The 27,534-nt window shown below is 41.7% G+C and overlaps 1 protein-coding gene across 3 annotated transcripts in view; it reads right to left on the reverse strand.

Annotated features, from left to right (window-relative positions):
• Positions 1-293: 293 nt before the first annotated feature.
• Positions 294-27,534, reverse strand: part of LOC106846592 (zinc finger protein 709-like) — a 36,329-nt gene continuing 9,088 nt past the window's right edge. For all 3 annotated transcript variants that reach the window (XM_044752613.2, XM_044752614.2, XM_070492092.1), the window contains 3 exons: positions 9,700-9,826; positions 9,433-9,493; positions 294-9,060 (listed from right to left, as the gene is read on the reverse strand). In XM_044752613.2, the coding sequence (XP_044608548.1) occupies positions 8,067-9,060; positions 9,433-9,493; positions 9,700-9,826 (1,182 nt within the window). In that variant the 3' untranslated portion in view covers positions 294-8,066. The remainder of the gene's footprint in view (positions 9,061-9,432; positions 9,494-9,699; positions 9,827-27,534) is intronic.

Consider the following 27,534-nt stretch of genomic DNA (forward strand, 5'->3'; position numbering starts at 1 on the left):
TATAAAATTTGAAATCCATAAATGTTACTCCTACAAGTTGGTTTCTCTTTGCCAGATTGGTTTGGTTATTCTGGATCCCTTGTATTTTCATAAAATCTATGAAACAGCTTGCCGATTTCTAGAAGGGGTACAGCTGGGATGATGATGGGTATTGCAGTGAATCTCTAGGTCATTGTGTGGAGTAGAGACATTTCAACGTTAAGTCCTGGAAACCATGAAGCTGGTATAGTTTCCTATTTATTTGTACATTTCTTAATTTCCTTGGACCATGTTTTGTAGCTTTCCGTGTATCATTTTGTCCTTTGGCTTGTTGTTCTTTTTCTAGTTCCCTTGTTAACTTGCTATCTTTCGTTTTTAATGTGGATGTTTATTGCCATGAACTTCTCTCTTAGTGTACCATACACTGCATGCAAGTGTCCTGCTATTTTTCTTCCCTGGCGTCCTTGGGTTTCCCTAGAAACTCACTTTTGGGTAGTCTGTGTCTTGCAATTCTGTTTTAACACACCATTTTTATACTGGAGCCCTGTTCACAGGTGGGAAACTACTAGGGTGGGAAAATGTTCTTATATTATAATTAAACCTGTGAAAATTTGATAGGACTTAATCCCTGGACCATGAACTTCAAACTAGGTTCTTGGCATTTATTCCTCCCCTTTTGTCAGAGAGAAATCCTGATGAGTCTGGGAGTTGTCTGACTGCTCTTTCCCCAACCAGATAAGGTTTTGGCAATTAGTTTTTTTTTTCAGGGATGGCCTAAGTTGGAGAGTGCCGAATGCTTTGTGTATATATCAAAATATTTCCCCCCATTTCCTGCATGAAGCATGAGAGAAGTTTTTGCAGTCTTCATGAGAACCTGCTTGGGCTCCTGGATGAAAAACACATAAATTTTGGAGGGTTCTCTAAGAATTGACTCCCTAACTTTTAACTCTCAAGCAAGTCCAATCTGGGTCTCCAGCAAATTCATTGTTAACAGTTTATGCGTTCCAGGAGGGTGCTGGCTCCAGTTGTTTCTCCTCTGGGTAAGTGGTAATTCTCTACATTTGCAGGTCTCTCATTTGGGGAGCACTGGTTTGCCATGGAATCTCAACTCTCCCTTGTTTCTAAGAAGAGGTGTTGCTTTTCAGGCTGTTCTGTTGTTTTCTTGTTGTGAAGACGAGATGATCAGTCAGAGCTCTTTACATATCGGAACAGAAACCATCCTTCACTTCCATTGCTGTATTTTCCCTGGTGACACTAGTCCATTCTCACTAGCTACTTCTACTGCTGGGGCCACGTGGGGGGTTTCAGTTTTTCTTTTGTGACCAATACATCTAGACAGATTACCATGCTGGAATTTCTGTATTTGTATTTTCATCATCTCATAAAAATTCGTTAACCTGAATACCTGTTTGTCACTGAAAAGTCATTTTCCATTGGTTACCTTCTGTTTATTATTGCCATTTTGGGGGCAGAATTAACTATCGGAAATGGGACTGAATGTCAAACCTATGTCACAACATGTATCAGTTTAATAGAAATATGTTTATGACTCTAAGGTACTTTCTAAGGAAAGTAGGACAAGGGCAAGCTGGTTGGGGTCACTTGTGCAAAGGAGAATGGCTTGAACCTTTAAGGTGTATAGGGGTAGAGGCTGCAGGTTTTCAAGGTTTGACCCTCCTAACTGTTGGCACCAAAGGGGCAAGTGTCACCCTTCCTGACTTCTTTACCCATTGTCACATCGTGGGCCAGAGAGGGTGAGCAGGTATCTAATGCCAAGGAGGAGAGAGATGTTAACAGTGAGGTCAGTCTTTATTCAAGTTCACTCCTGAGGCTCATTGACTGAATAACGACATGTCTCATTAAAAGCATTTGAATTTGAATGTTAATTGAAAAGTCATGTGAAAAGGACAAGCCATTATAAGTAGGATCACAAAGCCTCCAAAAATCTTTCACTCCAGTCATCCCAGGGTGTTGGAGACCCAGGAAAGTGTGTCAGTGTGGTTCCAGAACTATGTTCAAATATTCTAGTAATCTTACTGTTTACTCTAATTTGTTGGCTCATTTGTTGTGTTCTTGGAGGCCCCCTGCCCGTGCAGCCTGCCTACATGCAGCAAGCAGCCCTTTTAGTGGACAGAGCTCTCCGTGGATGGGTAATAAATACTTTAAAGCCAACTGCTCAGCAGCTACCATGACTGCCAGGGGGTTTTCCTTCAGGGAAAACATCTCAAACACTACCTGTCTGCTGCAGGTATTTTGAGTGTTTTGGATCTTTCTTGATTGGCAGGAATGATGTTTGTTGAGTGACATCATGTGTGCCCAGGTCAGCAGCAGTCATTCCAATGAAAATGAACACAAGCACGCAAATGGTTGGAAAATAGCACATTTGTGTGGATGGTCTTGGGGTAGTTTGGTTTTCGTTTTTTTTAAAAGATTTTATTTTTTTCCTTTTTCTCCCCAAAGCCCCCCGGTACACAGTTGTATATTCTTAGTTGTGGGTCCTTCTAGTTGTGGCATGTGGGACGCTGCCTCAGCGTGGCTCTATGAGCAGTGCCATGTCCGCGCCCAGGATTTGAACCAACGAAACCCTGGGCCGCCTGCAGTGGAGCACGCAAACTTAACCACTCGGCCATGGGGCCAGCCCCAGTTTGGGTTTTTTTTTGAGGAACATAGTCCTGAGCTAACATCTGTACAAATCCTCTGCTTTTTGCTGAGGAAGACTGGCCCTGAGCTAACATCCATGCCCATCTTCCTCTACTTTATATGTGGGACGCCTGCACAGCATGGCTTGACGAGTGGTGTGTAGGACCGCACGCAGGATCCGGGCCAGCGAACACTGAAGCGGAACGTGCGAACTTAACCACTGCGCCACCAAGCCAGCCCCAGGACTTGGTGTTTTGAAGGCAGGTGTCCAAAATGAAATATTGAGACACAGGGCACAGACTACAGGCAATGTTAGGAGGAAGACCAGGAGTGGCATATGAGAGTGGTGGCCAGGGGGCATGATTACAAGAAACCAAAGACCTGCAGGAATGATCATTTTGACAGAAAGGTCACATATAGAAAGGCTCCACTTACCTGTTGCCAGTGAGCCTGGTGATCAGAACAAAATAATAAGCCCCAAAGACTGGGGATTGTATGTAACTAATGACTCAAAACAGCGGGAACACCCATTTAGAAGAAAGCAAGTTTGTCTAAACAAGCCATTAATCCCCACAGGGTTGCAGCCTGGGTCATGACAGAGGTACAAGATACACTGAACACCTTTTTCAAGAGCCTAGTGTTTTATACTTTGAGACATTAGTGAAAAAGTCAATAATTTCTAGTGTCTTGGTGAGTCCTTGATTCTGGCTGCAGGAGGATCGTGTTTCACAGGATGAGCAATTTGTCTATAAAAGGTTCTACCGTGGTCTGAGCATAGCAAGTAGCTCAGCAGAGGGTGAGCAGCCCGACAAAGTCCACCTGCCACCAGCTGTAGGGACCCCTCCTCCACCTGCACTTAATGTGCATGGATTCTATTACCTGTCACACGTTTTTCACATCAGGTGTGTTGGTCCAGAACTGAGTTGTCCATGGAAGTAGAGGGGAGTCCTTTGAATCATGCCTAGGTCTTTAGGTTAGAGACCTCAACGATTTTGTATTATAGGGACCCGTGTGTCAAGATTAATGCCATCAGGTCTGAGGGGTCAGTATGTGTCTCAGAAATTTGAGTGAATTTATCGCCAAGCAAGGAAATGAGCCCCTGCAGACTGAGGTTTAATATGTGCAGAGTAAGGAGTAACCTGATTTGTACTTGGGTGTGTGAGGTAGGTATCCCAGGGTTCTTTTAGGCAGAGGGGCAACCTTGGCTAAGGAGGTGTTGCTATTGGTGGATGCGACAGCTAGACCACTGGCAGTGGCAAAAGGATCTGTAACAATGTGCAGATGAGTTGGATTCTTGCCCAGGGAATTCTCTGTTGCCGGCATGACTACCTGGGGTTTGACTCATCAGTCTGACACAATCTGTGATCAGGGCTGGCCTGTTTGATCTGGGGAAGAACACAGCAACTCTGCAGTGGACCCATCAGGTGTGGTAGTGCACACTGTGCATAAAGTATAAGAACTCCCTAGTCCTTTATGTGTCCCCAAATCACACCTGAAATGGCCAATGTGTCTAAAAAGGAGACGACCTCCTCCAGATATACTACCTCAATCAGAGAAGAGGGGAACACACCTCCTCCTGTAGGTGATATGCCAGAAGCGCCATTTTTGGCTCTATCCTATAAGTTCCGATGTCTCCTCAAATAGTTGTCCTCTATTTGGCAAGTCTGAGGGGTCCTGCAATCAGGCCCAAAGGCAAAATGGGTGCTGGCTGTGAAAGATCATCAACCCAGGTCCTCAGAGGGCCTCCATTTACAAAAATACTCTGTGAGTTACCATCAGTTGCTTCTCTAACTGTGTGCAGCACTGGATGACAATAGTTTCTGGTACAAGGAGGCCTTGGGCAACTTATGTCCACTGCGAGAGGTTTAGAGACTCTGGGATGCACAGTGGGAGGCTGCTGCAAGCCTCTATGGTGAAGGGAGAGGCTAATGGGAGACAGCTATTTCAAAAATTTCTAGAGCCCTTTGTGGCCCAATTGAAAGTCAGCCAAAGTGTAAGTGTTGTATGACAAAGTAAGAAAGCAGGACTAATAATTATGCGATGTTTGTGGTCACTGTGGCTGACAGAATGTGCCCATGATATGGGTTCTACGAGCGCTTCTGTCACCCTCTCAGCTCACAGCCCCCTCCTGTTGCCTCAGAGAAATTTTTCAGAGTGGGATATCTGTGGATTTCTAAAGATGTTTCCAACTCAGCAGGCACAGAGCAGGCCTAAGTTGGGAAATGAAGAGCTGGAAATGGTCTGTGGATGGCAGTGAAAAGAACTGATGCTGACGCACATGGATGAGGATGTCCCCAGGCAGATCCCTCCCGGGATTCACTTTTATGTTTCAGAACCACGGTTATTTCCAAAGATCTGCCCACACACTTGATTTAAACTCAAGGACAGAGTCTGGGAGCCCTCTCACTTCACTCCTGTTATGATTCTGAGCTGAGGGCACGTGCAACCCTAGGGGGTGTTTTCTCAATTAAGACAGGGCTGCAAGAAAGGCCTGTTGAGGACTGAGTCCTTCTTGCCCAGGCCTTCAATTCTTCTGTAGAAGGAGCCCACAGGCTAGAAAGAAGAGTCAATGCATTAAAGAGGTTCAGGAGAAGTTTAACATTCTCTTAGCATAGGAAACAATTCAGTTATTCATTTTCCATTAATTATATAAATATATTTTAGGTATACTTGTGAATTTCCAAATGTTTACTAATACAGCCATCAAAAGATGCAAAACATGCCATCACCAAGAAGAACACTCTTGTGGTGCCCATTTGAATGAAACCTCTCCAATATGTAAGTTAACACTAAAAAAATTGGGAAAGATTAATGCTTACTTTGCTCTTTATTAAACCTTGTGGGCTGGCTGGCTGGCACAGTGGTTAAGTTTGCATGTTTCACTTCAGTGGCCTGGGGTTCACTGGTTCAGGTCCTGAGTGCGGACCCATGCACCACTTGTCAAGCCATGCTGTGGTAGGCGTCCCACATATAAAGTAGAGGAACATGGGCATGGATGTTGCTCAGGGCCAGTCTTCCTCAGCAAAAAGACAAGGATTGGCGGCAGATGTTAGCGCAGCGCTGATCTTCCTCAGAACAAAAACAAAAACAAAACCTTGTAGCTGTTACTCTTGTTTCCCACTTTTCCAGGACTTGTGCGTCTAAGCACATGGAAATGAAACCTGTGAACAGCAAAATGGGTGGAGGGGCTTTGGGGATCACTGAAGCCAAAAACTTCCAGCTACTCCTGGGATAAAAAGACACTATTTTCTCTCTCCTCTTATACTCAGGATGTTACTCAGAATGACACCCTCTCTCTGCAGCTCACTCAATTATTTCTGGGATGGTTGCCTCTAACCAGCCAGAGCTCTTTGTGCTGTTTCCACAGGGAGATCACAGCAGACTCACAGAGATGTCACTCTACCCATAGAACTCACTCAGGATGAGCTAGAACAGTGCAGATGAGGCTACTGTCTCTCTAAGTGGGAGGAACTCCATGGTTTACTGGGGTGCATGTTGCACACTCAGTCTATACAGGAGCAAAATGAAAATGACAAAGACTAATATTTCAAGTATCTAAAGGTAAAATAAAAATCCTCTCAAATGACATTAAAAACAAAGACACCACAAATATCTGTGGCCTAAATCAATAGGAAGTTTCAGGTCCCAGATAATAATGACATCCTCACTCACTCCTACCCTCACAGAACAGATATATACACAGCTCAGCCACCCAATAGCTCACATTAGTTTTTACATTTCTTCAAAGCCCTTAATTCCATCTTATCAGACAAAGCTTTACCATGTATTAATACTCTCTCTTTTCTCACAAACATATAAGCATCAGGACTGGAAGAACTCATTTGTTTCAAGCCACTATATCCAAATCCCACTGGGCCTTACTTCAGCTGCACTGGGTACACTGCCTGTATAGAGCAGGCAGGTGAGGGATGCTGAAACGTTAGCATCAACAGCACAGCCTCTGAGAAAGGAAAGCTGGATTGGCACAGTGGTCCTGTCTCTCTCCCTGGCTGGGTTTCATTGTCTCACAATTTACCTAAACTCAAAGGCCTCAGTTGAGTCATAAAAGAGATATTAATATTATGCAGTATGCCAAAAACCAAATTTACATATTGCAAACGAGGTACTTCATGGTCAACACTAATTCACCACAGGAAATACATCAGTGTCTTGACTATAAGTAGGAAAGACAACAACTGTTCCAGAGGACCAGGAGCTGGCTGCATGCACTGCAAGGTCAAGTCTTACCCTGCTCAAGGGAAAAATGTCAGACACCTCCTTCCTCAAAAGTATAGTTACCAAGATAAAACTAACAATATTTTGTAAACATACCAGTAAAAATGGTAAAAGATAAAATTCTAAATTATAAAGATGACTAATATTCCCTTTTTACTGAAATGACTCACTGGAACTTCTTACAACTTAACTTCAGCTCCACTGCATTGTTTCTGCCTTCTAGAAAACAATGATTAGGTTTACCAAAGATAAAATACTCATCAAAGATAGAATTAATTTTACCTGCTCACAACATTCAATCCAGAAAATGACCTGCTTCCTTGAATAGCAATCAAATCCACACACTCACACCGAAATCTTGTAAGAAGTCCTTCTGAGCACTCTGTTCTCAGTATTCCTCCAGTCCTTTAGGTCTGTGTCATTCTTACCAGAATTCCCTCTCTTTGACTACAGGTGCAATCCTGCAGGTCAGTTAAACACGGCACTGAAAAACCATGACTGTCAAGTTTTCAGTTAAGAATGGATGAGAAATTAGTTTCATGACAGAAATTGTAACTATAACAGAATAAAAAGTAGAGTTTGCCTGAGGAAAAAGTATCTGAATTTGCAAGCACATGATAAAATAGACTCATAATGTATAATGGTTAAATGAAGAAAACTGCAAGGGATATCTGAAAATCCCTAATTAACATGGATTTTAACATATTCAGAGGAAATGAAAACCAGAATAACAGTAGCATTCAATGGATTAGAACAGTTGATAAAATACATCAATGAAACAACTACAGATGTGCTCATTTCCAAAGCAAATATACCTAGCTTAATGACATGGAATCAAACTATTGAAAACATATTGACAAATATGTTCAGGTACGTTCTTGACACTTACGTGGGTTTTCCACTTGTGTGCATTCTCCAATATCCTCAAAAGTTTGCATCACAAACAAAGGCTTTCCCACTTCTGACATTCATAGGGTTTCTCTCCAGTGTGAGTTCTTTCATGTGTTTGAAGACAACTGGGAAACTAAATGGTTTACTACAATTTTTACATTAACAGTTAATCTCCAATAAGATTTTTTTATGTATCTGGAAAACTAGATGAGACCTGAAGGCTTTCCCACATTCTTCGCATTTATGTGGTTTTTCCTCTAGTGTACATGCTTCCATATCCTTGAAAGTTTTCATGAGAAAAAAAAGGCTTTCCCATTTTCCTAACATTCATAGGGTTTCTCTCTGGTGTGAATTCTCTCACGTCTCTGAAATGATGTGAGAAAAGTGAAAGCTTTACTCCCTTTTTTACCTCCATAAGATTTCTCTCCAGTATGAGTTCTTTCGTGTACATGAACATTACTGGAAAACCTGAAGGCTTTGCCACATATTTTACATTCATAGGGTTTCTCTCCAGTATGAGTCCTCTCATGTTGTCGAAGAGAACTAGCACATCTGAAGGCTTTACTGCATTCTTTACACTCATATGGTTTCTCCCCAGTGTGACTCCTTTCATGTGTTCGAAATGCAGTGGGAGAAATGAAGGCTTTCTGACATTCTTTACATTTATAAGGTCCATTCCCAGCGTGAAAGATCACATGTGATCGAAGGCTTGATGGAGCTGTAAAGGCTTTCCCACATTCCTTACATTCATAGGGTTTCTCTCTAGTGTGAGTTCTTTCATGTATTTGAAGAGAAGTGGAGTAAGTGAATGCTTTACTGCATTTTTTACATTCATAGGGTTTCTCTCCAGTATGAAATCTTTCATGTCTTTGAAGAGAAGTGGAATGTGTGAATGCTTTACTGCATTTTTTACATTCATAGGGTTTCTCTCCAGTGTGAGTTCTTTCATGTACTTGAACATTACTGGAAAACCTGAAGGCCTTAGCACATATTTTACATTTGTAGGGTTTCTCTTCAGTATGAGTCCTTTCATGTATTTTAAGAAAACTGGGGAAAGGGAAGGCTTTCCCACATTCCTTACATTTATATGGCTTCTCTCCATCTTTTTGATAGTTACATGGTTTGTGCTCTATATGACATCCAACCTGTCTATTAACAGATGAATGATGCATTAAGACTTTTCCACATGCACTGTATTCACATGGTTTAGCTCCTGCAGTTTTCTTGTTCAGATTGAGATTTGAAGTAAGGCTGAAGTTTTCTCCACATTGACTGCCCTCTTCACTTTCACAGAGTCTCTCTACCATATGACTTCTGTAAAAAAGAGATTTTTAATGATTTCATATTTGTTATATCTTTTATGATTTACAGAACAAGTTTAGGTGTGCTGTCTCATCTGAACTGTCTGAAACTGAATATACTGACTGCTTTGCAATAGGAATTCATCCTTGCTATTATCCAAACAGTAACAATCATATATAGGGTTTGCTAATACTATTTCCAAGTGACTACTTTGCAAAAACGGAATCTCTGCATCAAATTTCAGAGAGTATATTTGGTTAAAATTTTGTAAAAAGAGCTAAATTTGAAGCAAGGGTTATTTGACTTCTTTGCTTCTTTCTAAAATTTCATTACATACCAGGATTCTCACATGAGACACTGCTTTCTATTGTGAGTGTCACTCACCTTGGTTTTTGCCCCTGGTTTTTGTACTGATCTTCAACACTATGATCTTCCTGTGTTTTTCCTGAAATGCAGACACATAAAGTTGACTTTAAAGTATTAGAAATTATAGAAACATTTTTAGATTCTAGGCTCATGATGAGCTTTGATCATTTCCAGTTTATTTACCAACACCTCCCCCCATCCACCTTGTACATCTGAGAACAATGTTGATGGGCAAGATACACTTGTTCTCTCATTGATGCAGTGAAGGAATGTCCTCGTTCTTACCTACTGAGGCCAGGATCCTGAAGGTTTCCCACATCACATCTCTGTAGAGTTTCTTCTGAGAAGGATCCAGTAAAGCCCACTCCTCTGGGGTGAAGTTCACAGCCACGTCCTCAATGACCACTGAGTCCTAAAACATCCCAAATATGTGCACAGCAGGATGAATAAGACTCAAAGCACTGGACACCCATACTCCCATTTGTAAGAAGGTTATGTACGATACTGTCATGTCCAAAAGTGTATTCTGTGATGTGATCATCAAAAATGCATTCTTATTCTTTACACAACTCCTCACCAATTTAACAGCATCATGTACACAAGAAATTATTTACACATTATTACTGTGATCACATTACATTGTATTTCTCTGTAATGGCAGGGTCCAGAGCATGTTGGGAAATGACAGATATGACATAAAAAGAAACAAATATTATCATTTTAAGAATGATGATTCCTTACAAGAGAAAATTCTTTCATCTTCATCTTTATTACTCACCATTTACAGCACGCCATGAGGCAAAGATACAAATCTGCATAAGGTTTCAATGAAGAAAAACATAAGAGAAGAACTGAAAGTTTGTCTATTTCTATCACCAAACAAGGAGTCTAGGAGGCATGTAGAAATCAAATTTTTAATAAAGCCCAACTGGGCAGATGGTCCTGAAGTACTCCAGGCCATCATTACAAGCAACCAGCTGTAGATGGCTGAATGTAAATATTCTTGTGAGGACATTGCTTTTTAACTTGTGTAATATTTCTTATAGGCTCAGGTCCTCACTTCCGTCCCTGTAAAATTAGATGAGGACAGAAAGTTATTTGGAAGTCACAGCTCAGACACAATTAAGAAGGCAGGACAACTTGGACAATAATATCCGTACACTCACATGCCTCAAGGCTGCTTCCCACCAATGTCAGAACACAGTGAAATGACAGTGTGCCGTAAGAGCTCTCTCTAGTCAAATTCTAACAGTGTGCCCTGGGCCTTGCTGGCCTGGAGCCAGGTTAAGAGCTACAGATTGCAAGGCAGTTCATTTAAGTCCACAAAGGCTTGATGGTCAATTTGGCAAAGATTATTGAATCTGTAAAGGATTTGAAAGAGCTTGCCTTCAACAGAACATAAAATCCCCATTCTCCAACTTCAAGAGGAAGTGTTTCCTCATGAGCCACTCGAGATGATGCCCTGCCAACTTCTGAGACGACACTTAAGGAATTTAGAAGCTCTCATTCTTGACCTCACAAGAAAATGAACAAACTTGAAAACACTCTTCTTAGATCCATGAGAGCCTGGAGGTCAGAGGGCAAATGGGTGTCGCCAAAAATAAGAGATAAGAAACACAGCATTTTTGTTTTTGTTTTAAATATTTTCTTGAGGTCAAAATGGTTTAGAATGTTGTGTAACTTCAGGTGTAATTATTATAGATCAGTTTCTGTATAGACTACATCATGCTCTTGACCAAAAGTCTAGCTTATATCCATCACCATATATATGTTCCCCTTTACCCCACCATCCTACCCGCTTCTCCTCTGGTAACCACTAATCCGTGCTCTTCATCCATGTGTTTATCTTGCATATATTGGTGACATAATATGGTGTTTGGTTTTCTCTGTCTGGTTTATGTCACTTAACATAAAACGCTGAAGGTCCATCCAAGTTTTTGCAAATGGGATGATTCTTTTTTTATGGATAAGTAGTCCATTGTGTATATACACATCTCCATCCAGTCATCAGTCAATGGGCACTTGGGTTGCTTCCATGTCTTGGTTATTGTGAACAGTGCTGCAATGAACATAGGGATGCATAAGTCTCTTTGAGCTGCTGATTTCACGTTCTTTGGATAAATACCCAGTAGTGGGACAGCTGGGTCGTATGGTAGTTATATTTTTAGTTTTTTGAGAGATCTCCATACTGTTTTCCATAGTGGCTGCAACAGTTTACATTCCCACCACCAGTGTATGAGTGTTCCCTTTTCTCCACACCCTCTCCAACAGTTGCTATTTTTTGTCTTGGTGATTTTAGCCATTCTAACAGGTGTAAGGTGGTACCTTAGTGTAGTTTTGACTTGCATTTCCCTGATGATTAGTGATATTGAACATCTTTTCACGTTTATTGGCCACCTGTATATTTTCTTTGTAAAAATGTCTATGTTTTTTGCCCATTTTCTGATAGGGTTTTTGTTGTTGTTGTTCAGTTGTGTGAGTTCTTTATATATTATGGAGATAAACTCTTTGTTGGATATACGATTTGCAAATATTTTGTCCAAGGTGGTGGGTTGTCTTTATGTGCTGATCCTTTATGTGCAGAAGCTTTAGTCTGATGAAGTTCCACTTGTTTATTTTCCCTTTGTTTACCTTGTCTGAGTAGACATGGTTGATTCAAAAAGGTACTGCTAAGACCAATGTCAAAGGGTGTAGTGCCTATATTTCTTCTATGAGTTTTATGATTTCATATCTTACCTTCAAGTCTTTGACCCAATTTGAGTTAATTTTTGTGTATGGTGAAAGATAATGGTCCGATTTAATTCTTTTGCATGTGGCTGTCCAGTTTTCTCAACATCATTTATTGAAGAGACTTTCCTTTCTCCATTGTATGTTCTCAGCTCCTTTGTCTAAGAGTAGCTGCCCACAGATGTTGTTTGATTTCTGGGCTTTCACTTCTCTTCCATTGATTTGAGAGTCTGTTTTTGTGCCAGTACCATGCTGTTTCACTACAGTTTTATAGTATATTTTGAAGTCAGGGATTGAGATGTCTCCAGCTTTGTTCTTTTTTCTAAGGATTGCTTTGGCTACTCAGAGTCTTGTTGGGTTCCATATGAAGTTTAGGATTCTTTGTTCTATTTCTATGAAGAATGTCATTGCGATTCTGATTGGTATTGCACTGAATCTGTAGATTGATTTAGGTAATATAGACATTTTAACTATATTTCTTCTCCCAATCTGTGAGCAAGGAATATCTTTCCAATTCTTTATGTTGTTTTCAATTTCTTTCAATAATGTCTTATAGTTTTCAGTGTATAGGGCTTTCACTTCTTTGGTTAATTTTTTTTCTGTGCTATTTTATTCTTTTTGTTGTGATTATAAATGAGATTGTATTGTAGACTTCTCTTTCTGCTAGATAGTTAGTAGAGTATAGAAATGCAACTGACTTTTGTTAAGTTGATTCTGTACCCTGCAACTTTGCTGTAGTTGATCATTTCTTGATAATCCTTTTAATGTATTGCTATATTTGGCTGCCAAATATTTTATCAAGAATTTTTGCATCTAGGTTCATCAGCAATATTGGCCTAGGATTTTCCTTTTGTGTTGACCTTGTCTGGTTTTGGTATCAGGCTGATGTTGGCCTCATAGAATGAGTTAGGAAGCATTCCATCTTGTTCAATTTTTTGGAATGGTTTGAGAAAGACAGGTATTAAATCTTCTTTAAATATTTGTTCGAATTCTCCAGAGAAGCCATCTGCTCCAGGGCTTTCGTTTCTTGGGAGGTTTTTGACTAGTGTTTCAAGCTCTTGTGATTGGTCTTCAGATTCTCTACTTTTTCTTGATTCAGTTTTGGGAGGTTTTATGAGTCTAAGAATTTATCCATTTCTTCTAGTTTATCCAATTTGTTGGTATATAGTCTTTCATAACATCCTTTTATAATCCTTTATATGTCTGTGCTATCCACTTTAATTTCTCTTCTTTCATTTTTAATTTTATTTATTTGAGCCTTCTCTCTTTTTTTCTTAGTGAATCTGGCTAAGGGCTTGTCAATTTTATCTTCTCAAAGAACCAGCTCTTAGTTTCATCGATCCTTTTCACTGTTTTCTTAGTCTCTATTTCATTTTTTTCCGCTCTAATTTTTATCATTTCCCTCCTTTGACTTTAGTCTTTGCTCTTCTTCTTTTAGTTCTCTTAGGTGTAGTTCAAGATTATTTATTTGAGATTTTTCTTGTTTGTTGTTATGGGCCTAAATTGCTAAAAATTTCTCTCTCAGTACCTCTTTTACTGCATCCCATAAAAGTCAGTATGTTATGTTTTCATTTTCATTTCTCTCTAGGTATTTTTTTATTCCTCCTTTGATTTCTTCATTGATCCAATGGTTGAACAGACGCATGAAGTTCAGACTCCAAAAGTAGTGACTTTTCCAATTTTTTCTTTTTAGTTGACTTCTAGTTTCATAGCATTGTGGTTGGGAAAGATTTCTGATTTTAACCTTCTTAAATTTACTGAGGCTTGCCTTGTTTCCCAACTATGTTCCACCTTTGAGAATGTTCCATATGAACTTCAGAAGAATATGTCTTCCACTGCCTTTGGATGGAATGTTCTATAAATATCTAAGTCCTTTTGATCTAGTGTTTCATTTAAGGCCACAATTTCCTTATTGACTTTCTGTCTGGATGATCCATTGATGTAAATGGAGTGTTGAGGTCTCTTACTATTATTGTGTTGCTATCAATTTCTCCCTTTAGTTACTTTACTCTGGTGCTCCTGTGTTAGGTATATATATATCCATAAGTGCTATGTTCTCGTGGTGGAATGTTCCTTTTATCATTATATTCTGCTCCTCTTTCATTGTAATTTTTATCTTGAAATCTGCTTTGTCTCATATAAGTACAGCCACACTTGCTTTCTTTTTCTTGCCATTTACTTGGTGTATTGTCTTCTATCCCTTCACTCTGAGCCTGTTTGTCTTTAGAGATGACATGTCTTTCCTGGAGGCAAAATATTGTTGGATCTTGTTTTTTAATCCATCCAGCCACTCTGCACCTTCTGATTGGTGAATTCAATCCATTTACATTTGGAGTGATTATGGGTATGTGATGGTGTAATACTGCCATTTTACCTTGTTTTCTTGTTGTTCTCTATTTCCATTTTTTCTCTTCCCTTGCCTGCCATTTCAGGCTGGTGGTTTTCTGTGAGGGTTTTCTCTTTGTGTATGATTTGTGGCTCTGCTGTTTTCGTTTTGTGGTTACCATGAGGTTTGTATAAAAGACCTCATAGATGAGACATTCACATTTCTGATAGCCTCACCTCCATTATCCTAATTGGTTCCATCCCTCTCCTCTTTCCCTTCTGAGTTATTGTCACAAATTCTTTTTTGTGTTGCAAGTTTGTGATTAAAATGAAGTGTTTATAGTTATTTTTGATGCTTTCCTTCCCTTTATCTTTTATAATTGTTTGCTAACCCATTCTGTTAGAGAGCTGTGATTTTCTGACTTTCACTGTCTATTTAACTTCCTGCTCAAAGTTTTGTAAATCTTTGCCTTTCTGTTACAGGTAGGAGGGCTTCCTTAATCATTTCTTGTAAGGGAGGTCTAGTGGTGATAAACTCCCTTAGCTTTTGTTGAGCTGGGAAAGCGTTTATTTCTCCATCATATCTGAAGGATAGTTTCACTGGATAGGGTATCCTAGGCTGAAAGTTTCTGTTTTTGAGTATTTTGAATACATCATACTAGTACCTGTGAGGTTTGTGCTGAGAAACCCACTGAAAGCCTGATAGAAGTTCCTTTGTTGATTATTTTCTTGACTTACTGTCCTTAATATTTTTTCTTTGTCATAGTTCTACTGGCTTTGTGTACTTGTAAGTGCAGTTCCTCACCCAGGTTTGGGAAGTTCTCAGCTATTATTTCTTTGAACGAGCTCTCTGCTCCTTTCTCCCACTATTCTCCTGCTGGAATACCTATAATCCTTATGTTGCCTTTCCTAATTCAGTCAGATATTTCTCAGTTTCTTCATTTTTAAAAAAACCTTAGTTCTCTCTCCTCCTCTGCCTCAAGCATTTCTAGATTTCTATCTTCTACGACACATATTTTCTCCCCCATAAGGTAAGCTCTATTTTTTTTATGCTGTCTACATTATTTTTTTATTAAGATTATGATAGTTTACAACCTTGTGAAATTTCAGTTGTACATTATTGTTAGTCATGTTGTGGGTACATCACTTCACACTTTGTGCCCTCCCCCCACCCCCCCTTCCCCTGGTAACCACCAATCAGTTCTCCTTGTCTATATGTTAACTTCCACCTATGAGTGGAGTCATACAGAGTTTGTCTTTCTCTGTCTGGCTTATTTCACTTAACATAATACCCTCAAGGACTAGATTATTTTTTATCTAGCTTTTTTTAAGAGCTTCAGTCTCTTTGCTGAAGTATTCCTTCTGCTGATTAACTCTATTCCTGAGATCACTCAACTCTTCCTGAGTTTTCTTGTAATTCAATGAGTTTCTTTATGACAACTATTTTGAATTCTCTCTCACTTAGGCTAAACATCTGTGACTTTAGGATTGGTTTCAGGAGATTTACCCTTTTCCTTCTGCTCTGAAGTGTTACTGTAGTTCTTCATGGTGTTTGATGATTGATCCTTTGCTGGCATATTTGTTGTAGTATCAGGTCACAGATTCCACTTGCCACTGCTGGGGTGGAGCAGGAGCTATGTTTTCTGATCCTGCCCTGTCTGCTGGAAGTTGCACGGGTAGGACTCCACTGCGTTTGTTTGTGTGGGCTGGCCACAGCTGTTCAGCAGGTTGTGCTCACATGGGCAGAGCCTCTGCACAAGGTGGTCAGGTCATGAACTGTAGGTGGGGCATCTCTGCTTGGTAGGTGGTTTCTCTTGCATGCGCAGGGCCACCACGTGCAGCAGGGAGCTGGCTAAGCTGCAGCACTATGTGGAAGGGGCACCTATGTGGGGGCTGAGCCACCACTTAGTGGGTCCCACGGGCTACTATGCAACTTGGGCAGGGCACCTTCTGAGTGGGTGGGACACCTAGAATTTTCTGTCAAGTGAAATTGTCCTTCAAAAATAAAGGAGATATAAGGACTTTCTGAGACAAAAATGGAGGAAATTTGTCATCAGTATACCTACTGTGAATGAAATGTTAAAAAATCTATCAGAAAGAATGTAAATGATAAAGGTACATGACTAGGAAAAAAGGAATGAAGGCAAAATATATTTTGTATTTCTTATAATTAACATAATAGATGACACTTTGTTTCAAATAACATTAACAACGTATTTGGTAATGAGAAGATTATGAACAAGAGAAATAAATGACATCAGTGTGACAAGGGACGGGGGGAATTGGGAATAGTGTGCTGAGAGGTACTTGCACACAGTGAAGCAGTCAGTATACTGCTATTTGGCAGGAGGTGGGTTAGTTGTAAATGTACACTGCAAACTCAAGAGCAGCCACTAAAAAATGTTTTTTAAAAGAAGTGTAACTGATACACTGAGAGAGGAGAAAAACAAGAATCAGAATAATTGCTCAATTTCAGTGAGAGAAGGCAGAAAAAAGGGGGAAGAGAAAAAGAAAAAATAGCAAGGGTAAAAATGGAAAACAGCAAAAGCTTTGTAAAATATTAATCCAACTGTATCAATAACCACTTTAATCATTGATGGTCTCACTATAACTGAAAGACAGTAATATCAGATTTCAAAAAACACAATTACATGTTGCCTAAAAGAAATCCACTTTAAGTATTAAGACACAGATAGATGAAAGGTAAGGGGATGGCAAAAAATATACCGTGCCAACAATAATCAAAAGAAAGCTGCCATAGGTATATGAATTACAGACAAGGCAGATTCCAAATCAAGGAAGACTCAGAGACTGAGGGTGGCATTAGACACTGATAAAGGGGTCCATTCTCCCGGAAGGCACAGCAATCCTTCACGTGTACCTGTAGAACAACACAGGAGCAAAATCCAGGAGACAAGGACTGATAGAATGCAAGGAGAAAGAGACGAACCCAGTGTTATATGTGTAGAATTCAACACTCAGGAATTATAAATTTCAGCAGGCAGGAAAAGAGCAAGGACAGAGATGAACTCAACAACACTATGAAACAACTGGATTTCACTGTAATCTATGAAATACTTCGTACAACAAGAGCAGAATACACATTCTTCTCAAGTTCATATGGAACACTCACTGAGAAAAAACAGATTCTGGGCCATAAAGCAATCCTTTACAAATTTGAAAAAACAGAAATCATACAGAATATGCTGTCAAACTACAGAGGCATTGATCCAGAAATCATTAACAGCAATGAGTTAGGAAATGCCCAAATGCAAGGGGATTCAATATCACGGGTCTAAATAATACACAGGATCAATGAAGTCTCAAGAGAGATAAAAAACTGTTTTGGATTAAATAAAATAAAAACATAACATATGACAGGTTCTTGGATGCAGCAAAAGCAGTACCTGGAGGGAAATTTATGCCACTGAACAAATACAGTGGGAAAACCAGAGATCTATAATCAGTAATGTAAGTATCTACCTTAGGAAACAATAAAAGGAAAAGCAAATTAAACTCAATGTAAGCACAATAAAAGAAATAATAGGGACCGGCCCCATGGCCAAGTGGTTCAGTTCATGTGCTCTGCTTCAGCGGCCCAGGGTTTCACCAGTTCGAATACTGGGCGTGGACATGGCACCACCGCTCATCAAGCCATGCTGAGGCGGCATCCCACAGGCCACAACTAGAAGGACTCACAACTAAAAATATACAACTATGCACTGGGGGCTTTGTGGAGAAGGAAAAATAAAATCTTAAAAAAAAAAAATGTGACCATCTGATGGGCTCACCTCATTGACAGAGTATAATAATCCTCGTAACCCTAGACCTCCCCTAATGTCAATGTGATCTCAACCTCAGTTTTGTCTTCACTCTAAACACACAGATGAATTCCAGTCAAGACGCTGACTCAGGACCACAGCAAGGAGAGCCCCATTATTATACTCCTGGTCCCAAAGGACAAAGAATTATCAAACGCACCAACTCAGAGTCCACTGTACATAGGACCCAGGCTTGGTGGGGTCAACAGTGCAACACAGGGCAGCACGGCGGCCAGGAGGAGCTGCCCAGCAAGCAGCAGCCCACAGTGCAGGAGCCTCCAGGCTTTCTCATCAGCCTGTCCAGGTAAGAAGGCCCAGGGGAAAAGGGAGGACGAGGCTTAAGTGTTCAGAAGTCAAACATTAAATATGTGGATCTTGGCAACTCGATACAAGAACAAGCATGGGTAAGAAAAATACACATTCCCACTGGCTTGCTTTTACATAAAGAAACACTAACAGGATGGTGAAGCAATGATCAACACTGATCATGGGAGGGAGGCAGGAGTTAGAGCAGAGGAGTGGGGCAGGAGGTACAGGCAGGGAGTCTCCTTAAGGCAGTTTCCTCTCAGGAATATTTTTAACTTTCCCATGCATTATTTATTTAAAATAAGTGAGAAATTTATATACATCATATTTTTCTATACTTGATCACTATTTTTAATTATGTTTAGTTTTTAAAAATTAATTTAAACAATTCCACATAGGAAACCATTTCAAGATTTTCTTTTTTCTGCTTTTTCTCCCCAAATCCCCCAAGTACAAGTTGTATATTTTAGTTATGGGTCCTTCTAGTTGTGGCATATGGGATGCCACCTCAGCATGGCCTGCAAGATTTAATCCTTTAAGCACTGATGGACATAAAACCGTAAACCATAAAAAACTTAGAATCCCTTTCTAACAAAAAGGACAAGGGGCATCATAGTTTACCCCTCAACTAAATTCACACTGAGGATACTTTCAGGAAGGAGTATCATATTATACTACATTAGGGGTTTGCAATTAAGGCGTGCAATAAACTAGAAATTCCAAAGATTTACATAAGGTTTGACCTGTTTCATCAAATCAATGAAGATAGAAATTCAAGTGCTTTTTCCTCGCATCCATTAAAATAGGCACTCATTTGCCTTAGGAATAGTATAGCCTTTTATTTTTTTAAATTTACTTTTATTTTTTTTAGGAAGATTAGCCCTGAGCTAGTATCTGCTGCCAATCCTCCTCTTTTTGCTGAGGAAGACTGGCCCTGAGCTAACATCCTTGCCCTTCTTTCTCTACTTTATGTGTGGGACGCCTACCACAGCACGGCTTTTGCCAAGCGGTGCCATGTCCGAACCTGGGATCCGAACCAGTGAACCCCGGGCCGCCAAAGCGGAAAATGTGCACTTAACCTTTGCGCCACTGGGCCAGCCCCCTAGTACAGCCTTTTAAATATCAAAGTTCTCTAGGGACATGGACACACAAAAACTGACCCAAAACTTTACAAAGCACCTGAGCACTTAAATACACTCATCTTACACCTCTAGGTTCTAGTGCCTAAATGGAACAAAAATTCTATTTGGCTCCACTACTTTCTTGCCCTATTCCCATCTCTCTCAATCAACTTACATTTTAAAACCCCAAGCGCTAATGGAAACTAGAATCAAAGGGCAGCTATTGTCAATGGATAAAGGAATCCAAGGACAGAAACACAAACATTCAAATCTGCTAACAGAAGCAGCCTGCCTGCCTATAGTGCAGAAGGACAAACTCACCCTCAGAAAGTTGACCACATTCCCAAACTTCGGGTCTGAACACTCCTGATTGAGCTGTAACCCCTAGCGTGGCCCTTGATTAGAAATGTACACTTAACTGTGACCTCATCATCTGGAATAAAGAGTCAGGCTCCATTTTTTAACCTTTGAATCTTCCTAGCCATCAGCCTTGCACTCATCCCGTCCCCATCCCCACTCATTTTGTGCTTAAGATAAAGAATCCCAGGGCTCTTGGCTCTGGTGGAAAGTTTGCATCCCACAGCCGTAGCCAGGGCTCAGAGACTCTTAGTCTGACCACAGGGTGTGACATGTGCTCATTAAAGTCTCAGTTTACACACTGAACTGGAAGGGAATTAATTTTAGATCAGTTTTTGCCTGTGTCCCTACAGAGCTTTCAACCGTTAATCCCTATAATATCCGCATCTAAGGAAACTGATCTCTGTTTTCACTGTTATAAGAAAAACACTACATCATTATGTAAATGGGGGATGTGCCTGGAAACTGTTCCCTCACCCCCCGGCTTTATTGAGGGATAACTGACTATTAAAATTATATATGTTACAAGATTACGACGTGATTAGATATACATATACAATCTGTATACTTGAAACTCGCTAAGACAGTGGACAGATTAAGCGTTCTCACAACACACACACAGAACTTATCTCACTTTTTGATTCTAGCCATCCTAGTGGTTGGGAAGTGGCCTCTCACTGAGGTGATTAGCATGTCCTTGATTACTAATGCTGTCCAGTATCTTTTCATGTGCTCTTGACCTTTCGTCTATCTTCCTTGGAATACAGTATACTCAGACCCTTGCCATGTTTAAATTGAGTTATTTAACTTTCCACAATTAAGTTTTAAGAATTCTTTAGATTTATTTTATGCAAGGTCCTTATCAGGTATATGATTTGCAAAAATTTCTCTCATTCTGTCAGTTGTTTTCACTCTCGCTTTAAAAATTTTTACTTTTAATTGTGGTATTACACACACACCATAAAATTTACTTTTTCACCATTTTCTAAGTGTATAGTTCAGTTATAGCACAAGTCAGAATTTGCTTTCCTTTTAAAACTGAATAATATGCCACTGTGTGTACGTGCCAAATTCTTTTCATCCATTCAAGTCTTGACGCGCGCTTCATTTTCCTCCACCTTTTGGCTATCATGAATAATGCTAATGTAAACACGAGTGGACATGTACCTGCTTAAGTTGCTGCTTTCAACTCTACTTAAGTTTCCAGAAGTAGAATTGCTAGTTCAGATGGTAACTCATAAATTATAAACACATTTTTGGCAAAACCATCATGCTGTATTTCATACTCCCAACAAAATATTATACTCCTAGCGATAGTGCACATGGATTCTGAAGGCTGTTTTCACTGTCTTGATAGTGTCCTTTGAACCACAAAAGTCACTAATATTATGAAAACCAAATTACCTAATTTTTTTCCATTTTTGCTCTTGGGGCCTTATCTAACAACTCTTTGTCAAATCCAAGGTCTGGAATTTTTCCCTATGTTTTATCTAAGTGTGTTACAATTTACTTTTTTGGGGGAAGATTAGCCTGAGCTACCTGCTGCAATCCTCCTCTTTTTTTTTTGCTGAGGAAGACTGGCCCTCAGCTAACATCCGTGCCCATCTTCCTCTACTTTATATGTGGGATGCCTACCACAGCATGGCGTGCCAGGCAGTGCCATATCCACACCCGGGATCCGAACTGGCAAACCCTGGGCTGCTGATGCGGAACGCATGAACTTAACTGCTGTGCCACTGGGCTGGCCCACGGTTTACTCTTATGTTTAGGTATTTTCTCTTTCTGGTAAATATGAGGTGTCATGTAAGGATAAACCTCTTTCTTTTGCATATGGCTATCCAGTTGGCCCACCACCAATATATGGAAAGAATATTCTTGCCCCATACTTGACATTTGGCAATTTTTGGAAATATCAGTTGACCACAGATGTGTGGGTTTATTTCTCAAATCTCAATCTATTCCACAGATCTGTATGTCTATCTTTGCGTCAATACCACACACTCTTGATTACCATTGCATATTGCATATTTTGAACATGGGAAATGTTAGTCCTACCACCTTCTTCTTCTTTTTCAAGATTGCATTTGCTTCTCTGGTTGCCTTGCAGTTCCACATAACTTTATGAAAGAGCTTCACAATTTGTATAAAGGAATAAGCTGGGATCATGACAGGTATGTGCAGAATCTCAGACCATTTGGGGAAGAATTTTAAGTCTTCAGATTCATGAAACTGGGATGTTTTCCCATTTATTTATACATTTTTCATTTCTTTTCACCATATTTTGCAGTTTTCTGAGTATTCATTTTCTATTTCTTTTACTAAATTTATTCTTAAGTATTTTATTCCTCTTGGTTTTACTGTCAATGCATTTCTTAATTTCATTATCAGATTGTTCATCGTATGTGCATGAAAATAGAATTGATTTTTATGTTTTGGTCATAAGTATTAATTCTAATAATTTTTTTAGTGGATTCCTTAGTTTTCTTTTTTTTCTTCTCCACAAAGCCCCAGTACATAGTTGTATATCCTAGTTGTAGGTCACTCTAGTTCTGCTATGTGGGACGCCACCACAGCACGCCTTGATGAGCAATGCTAGGTCTGCACCCAGGATCAGAACCAGCAAAACCCTGGGCCGCTGAAGCAGAGTGTATGAACTTAACCACTCAGCCATGGGGCCAGCCCCAGAAATACCTTTTTTTTTTTTTAAGATTTTATTTTTTTCCTTTTTCTCCCCAAAGCCCCCCTGGAACATAGTTGTATATTCTTCGTTGTGGGTCCTTCTAGTTGTGGTATGTGGGATGCTGCCTCAGCGTGGTTTGATGAGGAGTGCCATGTCCGCAGCCAGGATTCGAACCAACGAAACACTGGGCCACCTGCAGCAGAGCGCGCAAACTTAAGCACTCGGCTACGGGGCCAGCCCCAATACCTCTTTTTAATATAGATGAAAAAACCTCTACAAAATACTAGCACACGTAATCCAGCAAAATCTAAAGTGACCTAAACACCATGACCACATGGGATTTAACCCAGGAGAGAAATGTTGGTTTTACATCTGAAAATGAACATAAGGAACCATTAACAGAATAAGTGTCAAAAACTACTGATCATCTCAACAGGTACAAACAAGCATTAGACCAAGTTCAACAGCCCTTCACAAGGAAAACACTCTCAGGAAACTAGGAGAAACTCCCTCAGTCAACTCCCTCACCTTGAAATAAAGCATCAGTGAAGAACCCACAGCTGACGTCACTCTTGATGGTGAAGGACTGCGGGCTTTCTCTCTCAGATCAGAGAGAAGACAGAGATGTCTGCTCTCACCAGCTCCACCCACCGTGGTGAGAAAGGCGCTACCAGGGCAGTTAGGCAAGAACATGGGAAAAATCAACCACTCCAGAATTCAAAGGACAGACACACAAAGCTCCAGACAGACAAGCAAAATCACACAGACTTTGTCATGGCACACAGAGAACATACACACACACTCACATGGAAGCTTTACACAAACCTCATCACAGGCCCAGATCTTCACAAAGTGCGTTGTTCTCACTCCCATCCCACCTGGTAGAGGGGTGTCTCCTGGCTCCCAAACCAAGCCCCAAAGAGGGGGTCTCAGCCCCTCCAGATGGGGAAGGGATTTCACCCTTCCTCACACCACACAGTACAAACAGGACATCTCTACAAAAGCACAAGATGGGAGACTGGATGGCAGGGTTAGGGCCAAAATGGCTGGAGTCATGATGTTCCAGCCCTTCTCACTGCTACAGATGCATCCAGAAACCCCCTCATCATGAACTGTCCCTTTGTCACTTTGCTTTTCTGTTGTGAGTGCAGTGAGGGGACCAAAGGTGAGCCTCTCCTCGCTCAGCCCCCATGTCCCCTGCTGCAGGCCCTTGGGAAACAGCAGCTTTGCTGTGGACTCACATTCCCACAGACCTCACTCCATCCTCCCACAGTGGCGCTACCATCTTCACTGAACACTTTCTCCTCAGGATCAGCATCCGATTTGTACCCTTGAGATTTTAATTTATAGATGTAAGTGACAACATGGACAGGCCAATGTCATTGAAAGAACTTTATTACTTACATCTCCCAAGACAACGGGGATGCCATGCCAGGCAGGCTCACAGGGGCTGCATCAGGGTTGCTCAGGAGGCAGAATCAAGGGGGGGACACAAACCGAGGCCACAGCCTTCATCTGGGGCCCACATGAAATGTGAGTCAGGGCAGAGTGAGCAGCTCAGGACTGGCTGCTTTGAACAATCCCAGCAGCCTCTGGGGCCTAGGGATGGTCCTCAGTCATCTGGTTCCTGGCCCTGGGTGGGTTTAGGGTGGGGAATACCGTCTGGCGTGTGAGAGGCAGATAAGGAGGTCTGTAGGGACAGGGCACTGGATCGGGCGGGATGCACATGAGAGGCCTGCTCCAGACAAGCTGTCCACCGCCAACGTGGAATGAGGTGCCCCTGGGAAGGGCAGGGTCTCCCTATGTCTGAGAGGCCCCCCTGAGAAGTCAAACATCTGAAGAGACAGAAAATAAAACATACGAGGGGCCGGCCCCATGTCCGAGTGGTTAAGTTCACATGCTCTGCTTCTGTGGCCCGGGGTTTCACCCATTCGAATCCTGGGCACGTACATGGCACTGCTCATCAAGCCACACTGAGGCGGCATCCCACATGCCACAACTGGAAGGACCCACAACTAAAAATACACAACTATGTACCAGGGGGCTTTGGGAGAAAAAGGAAAAATAAAATCTTCTAAAAAATAAAAATAAAAATAAAACACACGAGTAATACAATCAGAAAGAAGACAAGGATTTGTCTGCTCACGTTAGTTCAATGCAACATGGTGAGGGAGATGCTAGCAGGGCAGTTGGGCACCAAATGACATAACAGCATTCCAGATTTTAAGGACATACAGACACAGCCCCCCAGACAGACAGACAAAATCACACAGGCTTTCTCACTGGACACACATGTGCACACACCCACACACAGATACACAAAGTCACAGACCCTCAGAGATAATGGCCCAGAGACACACAGCCCACGATGAGAGTGAAGGCCCATGATGGCTGCAGTGATCACCGTGTTCCAGCCCCTCTCGCTGCTGTGATCCCCTCCAGAAATGCACCCCTCACCACGTGCCCCTTCCTCACTTTGCTTTCCCAGTGGAAGCTCAGTGCCGGCAACAAAGCTCTGTGCGTCCTCCTCCAGCTGCCCTGTCCTCTGCTGTGGTCTCCATGGTCTGGGACCCATCACCCCTGAGGTCTCACCTGCATGCAGATGTTGCAGGGGTCAACCCTGAGGTCTGTCCTCACTCACGCCCTGATCACTGCCCTGCTTTGGAATGTTCACTGATGGGGTCTGGAGGCCTCAGGACCTCAGACTCCAAGACTCCAGCCACAGCAACACCACCTTGGTGACCCAGGAAAGCACTGCAAGTTGTTGCAAGAGTACTTTGGGACATAGCTTACCTCATTTCTGCCTCCTCCCTTCAAGAAACAGTTGGCCTGGCCTCCAACAAGGGCGGGGGTGTCACCTGTGCCTGCGCACTTCAGGAAAGGCAGAAATCTCTGCAGTTTCCAGCCACTTCCCTTGCTGTGGTGCCGTTGCAGTCTGGCAGCCACGTGAACAGAGGGGGACAGCGACTGCAGAGGATCTGGCTGAGATCACCATTTCCCACAGGACTGGGCCTGGAACTCTGCAGGTTGAGTCCTGATCCAGAAAAAGTAAGCACCAGCCTTGGTGGGTGGGCTCCAAACTCACTCTGGGGGCAGGTTCTCAGGTGAGGGAGCCAGGCATGGTCAGCTCATGAGCCACTGAAACCACAGGGTGGAATGTGCCAGAGATCTCAGGAGAGTGGTTTAGGTACAGCCGGGCACCTGAGGAACTCCCAGAGCTAGGACAAGGCAGGACAAATCTTTGACAATATTGGTGTTATCAAGATTATTGTGAAACTCTGCTTGTTGGTGCAGAGGTGATGTTCATGTGACAGTGGGGAGTACTATGTTCCAGGGGCCTGTGCCTCATGACATGGGCTCTGGGTTCTGCCACTGCCTCACCTCACAGTTACTTGGGGTTGCAAATGTGAAAACAAATACAGGAAATCTCCTGTAAAATAGAGTCGGGAAGCCCAGAAGCGGGGAGCTCTCATGCACTACTCCTCCCCATAACTTGCAGACCTCAAACAGGAAAAAGTGCAGCAACCATCCCCCAACAGGAAGAAATTCACTTTACAGACCTCAGCAAGACGGAGGAAGAATTTCTCCTTGTCCAGCAATAGCCCAGCCAATGAGAAGCCACCACACTCAGCCACTGTCACCACCCTGAACTTTCATTCTCCTTCAATGAACTTCTGTTCCAAACAGCCCCTCTCAGCTTCCTCCTGTCGTCTCTAAGAGTGTTCTCCCTACCTGCCTGTGATTCACCAGTTTGCATGTCCTGAATTGCACTTTCTCTGCTATTCCCAAATAAACTCATTTTACTGGTAAAATAAGTGGCTCTTTTGATTTTAAGGTGGACACAAGAGAAAATTTCCAGAGTGGACAGGTGTTGCAGTTAAACATGTTTCCCAGCAAGGAGGCACTGAGTAGGGTTGACATGGGAAACTTAGGAGCTGGAAACGGCCTCAAGACCTGCTCTGGGAAGACATGATGTCGATGCCCAAGGGTTAGATTAGGATGCGCCCAGGCACACTCCTAAGAAGCAACCTAAGGAGGTGGAAGGAAGTGTTGCATGCGTAGCAAAGTTCAGGAGAGTTTCACATTCTCCTAGCATGTGAACACATGTGTGTTGTTTTCTATTCATTGTTTTTAGTATATTCACATACTAAGGGTAGTTGTGAGTTTTCCTGAATGTACAGTTACACCACCATCAGGATGGAGAACATTCCTTCACCCCAGAGGAACCCTCCCATGGTGCCCATTGTGGTGAACCCTCCCACACTTACGAACTGATCTCTGATGGTCTGGACCTGAGGGTCATCAGACTGACCATACATCAAGCTGTCATTTTAGCACCAACTGACAGTTGGCTCCAGCTGCAGACATTACAGACTATGCATGATTCTCTGAGAGTTGCCCCTTTGTGATAAAAGAAGTCTGGGGATCTGTTGCCTCAGAGTTACCTACAATAGAAATCAAAGTAACACTTGTCTCTACACATATGAAGGGCACACACAAAACCTCACCAGGACACTCCTTATCCACGTGGGAGTTCCAGACGCTGCTGATAGTAATGAAGGTTCCTACACCTTTGCCTTTTCCAGAATGTCAGATAGTGAAACACCATGTTGCCTGTGAGTCCTGTTTGGAAACTTTGATGTCACATTTGTAAAAGGGCATGACTATACAAAACTTACAGTGCTCTTGTGCGTTTGCAGTTTTTGATGTTGCCCAGCTGAAGGGCACACGTTACGCCTTCAAAACTAAGAGATTCCACTGTACTGACCTCTGTGATTTGGGT

The sequence above is a fragment of the Equus asinus genome, chromosome 20 (assembly GCF_041296235.1).
Source record: "Equus asinus isolate D_3611 breed Donkey chromosome 20, EquAss-T2T_v2, whole genome shotgun sequence".
NCBI classification, from domain to species: domain Eukaryota; kingdom Metazoa; phylum Chordata; class Mammalia; order Perissodactyla; family Equidae; genus Equus; species Equus asinus.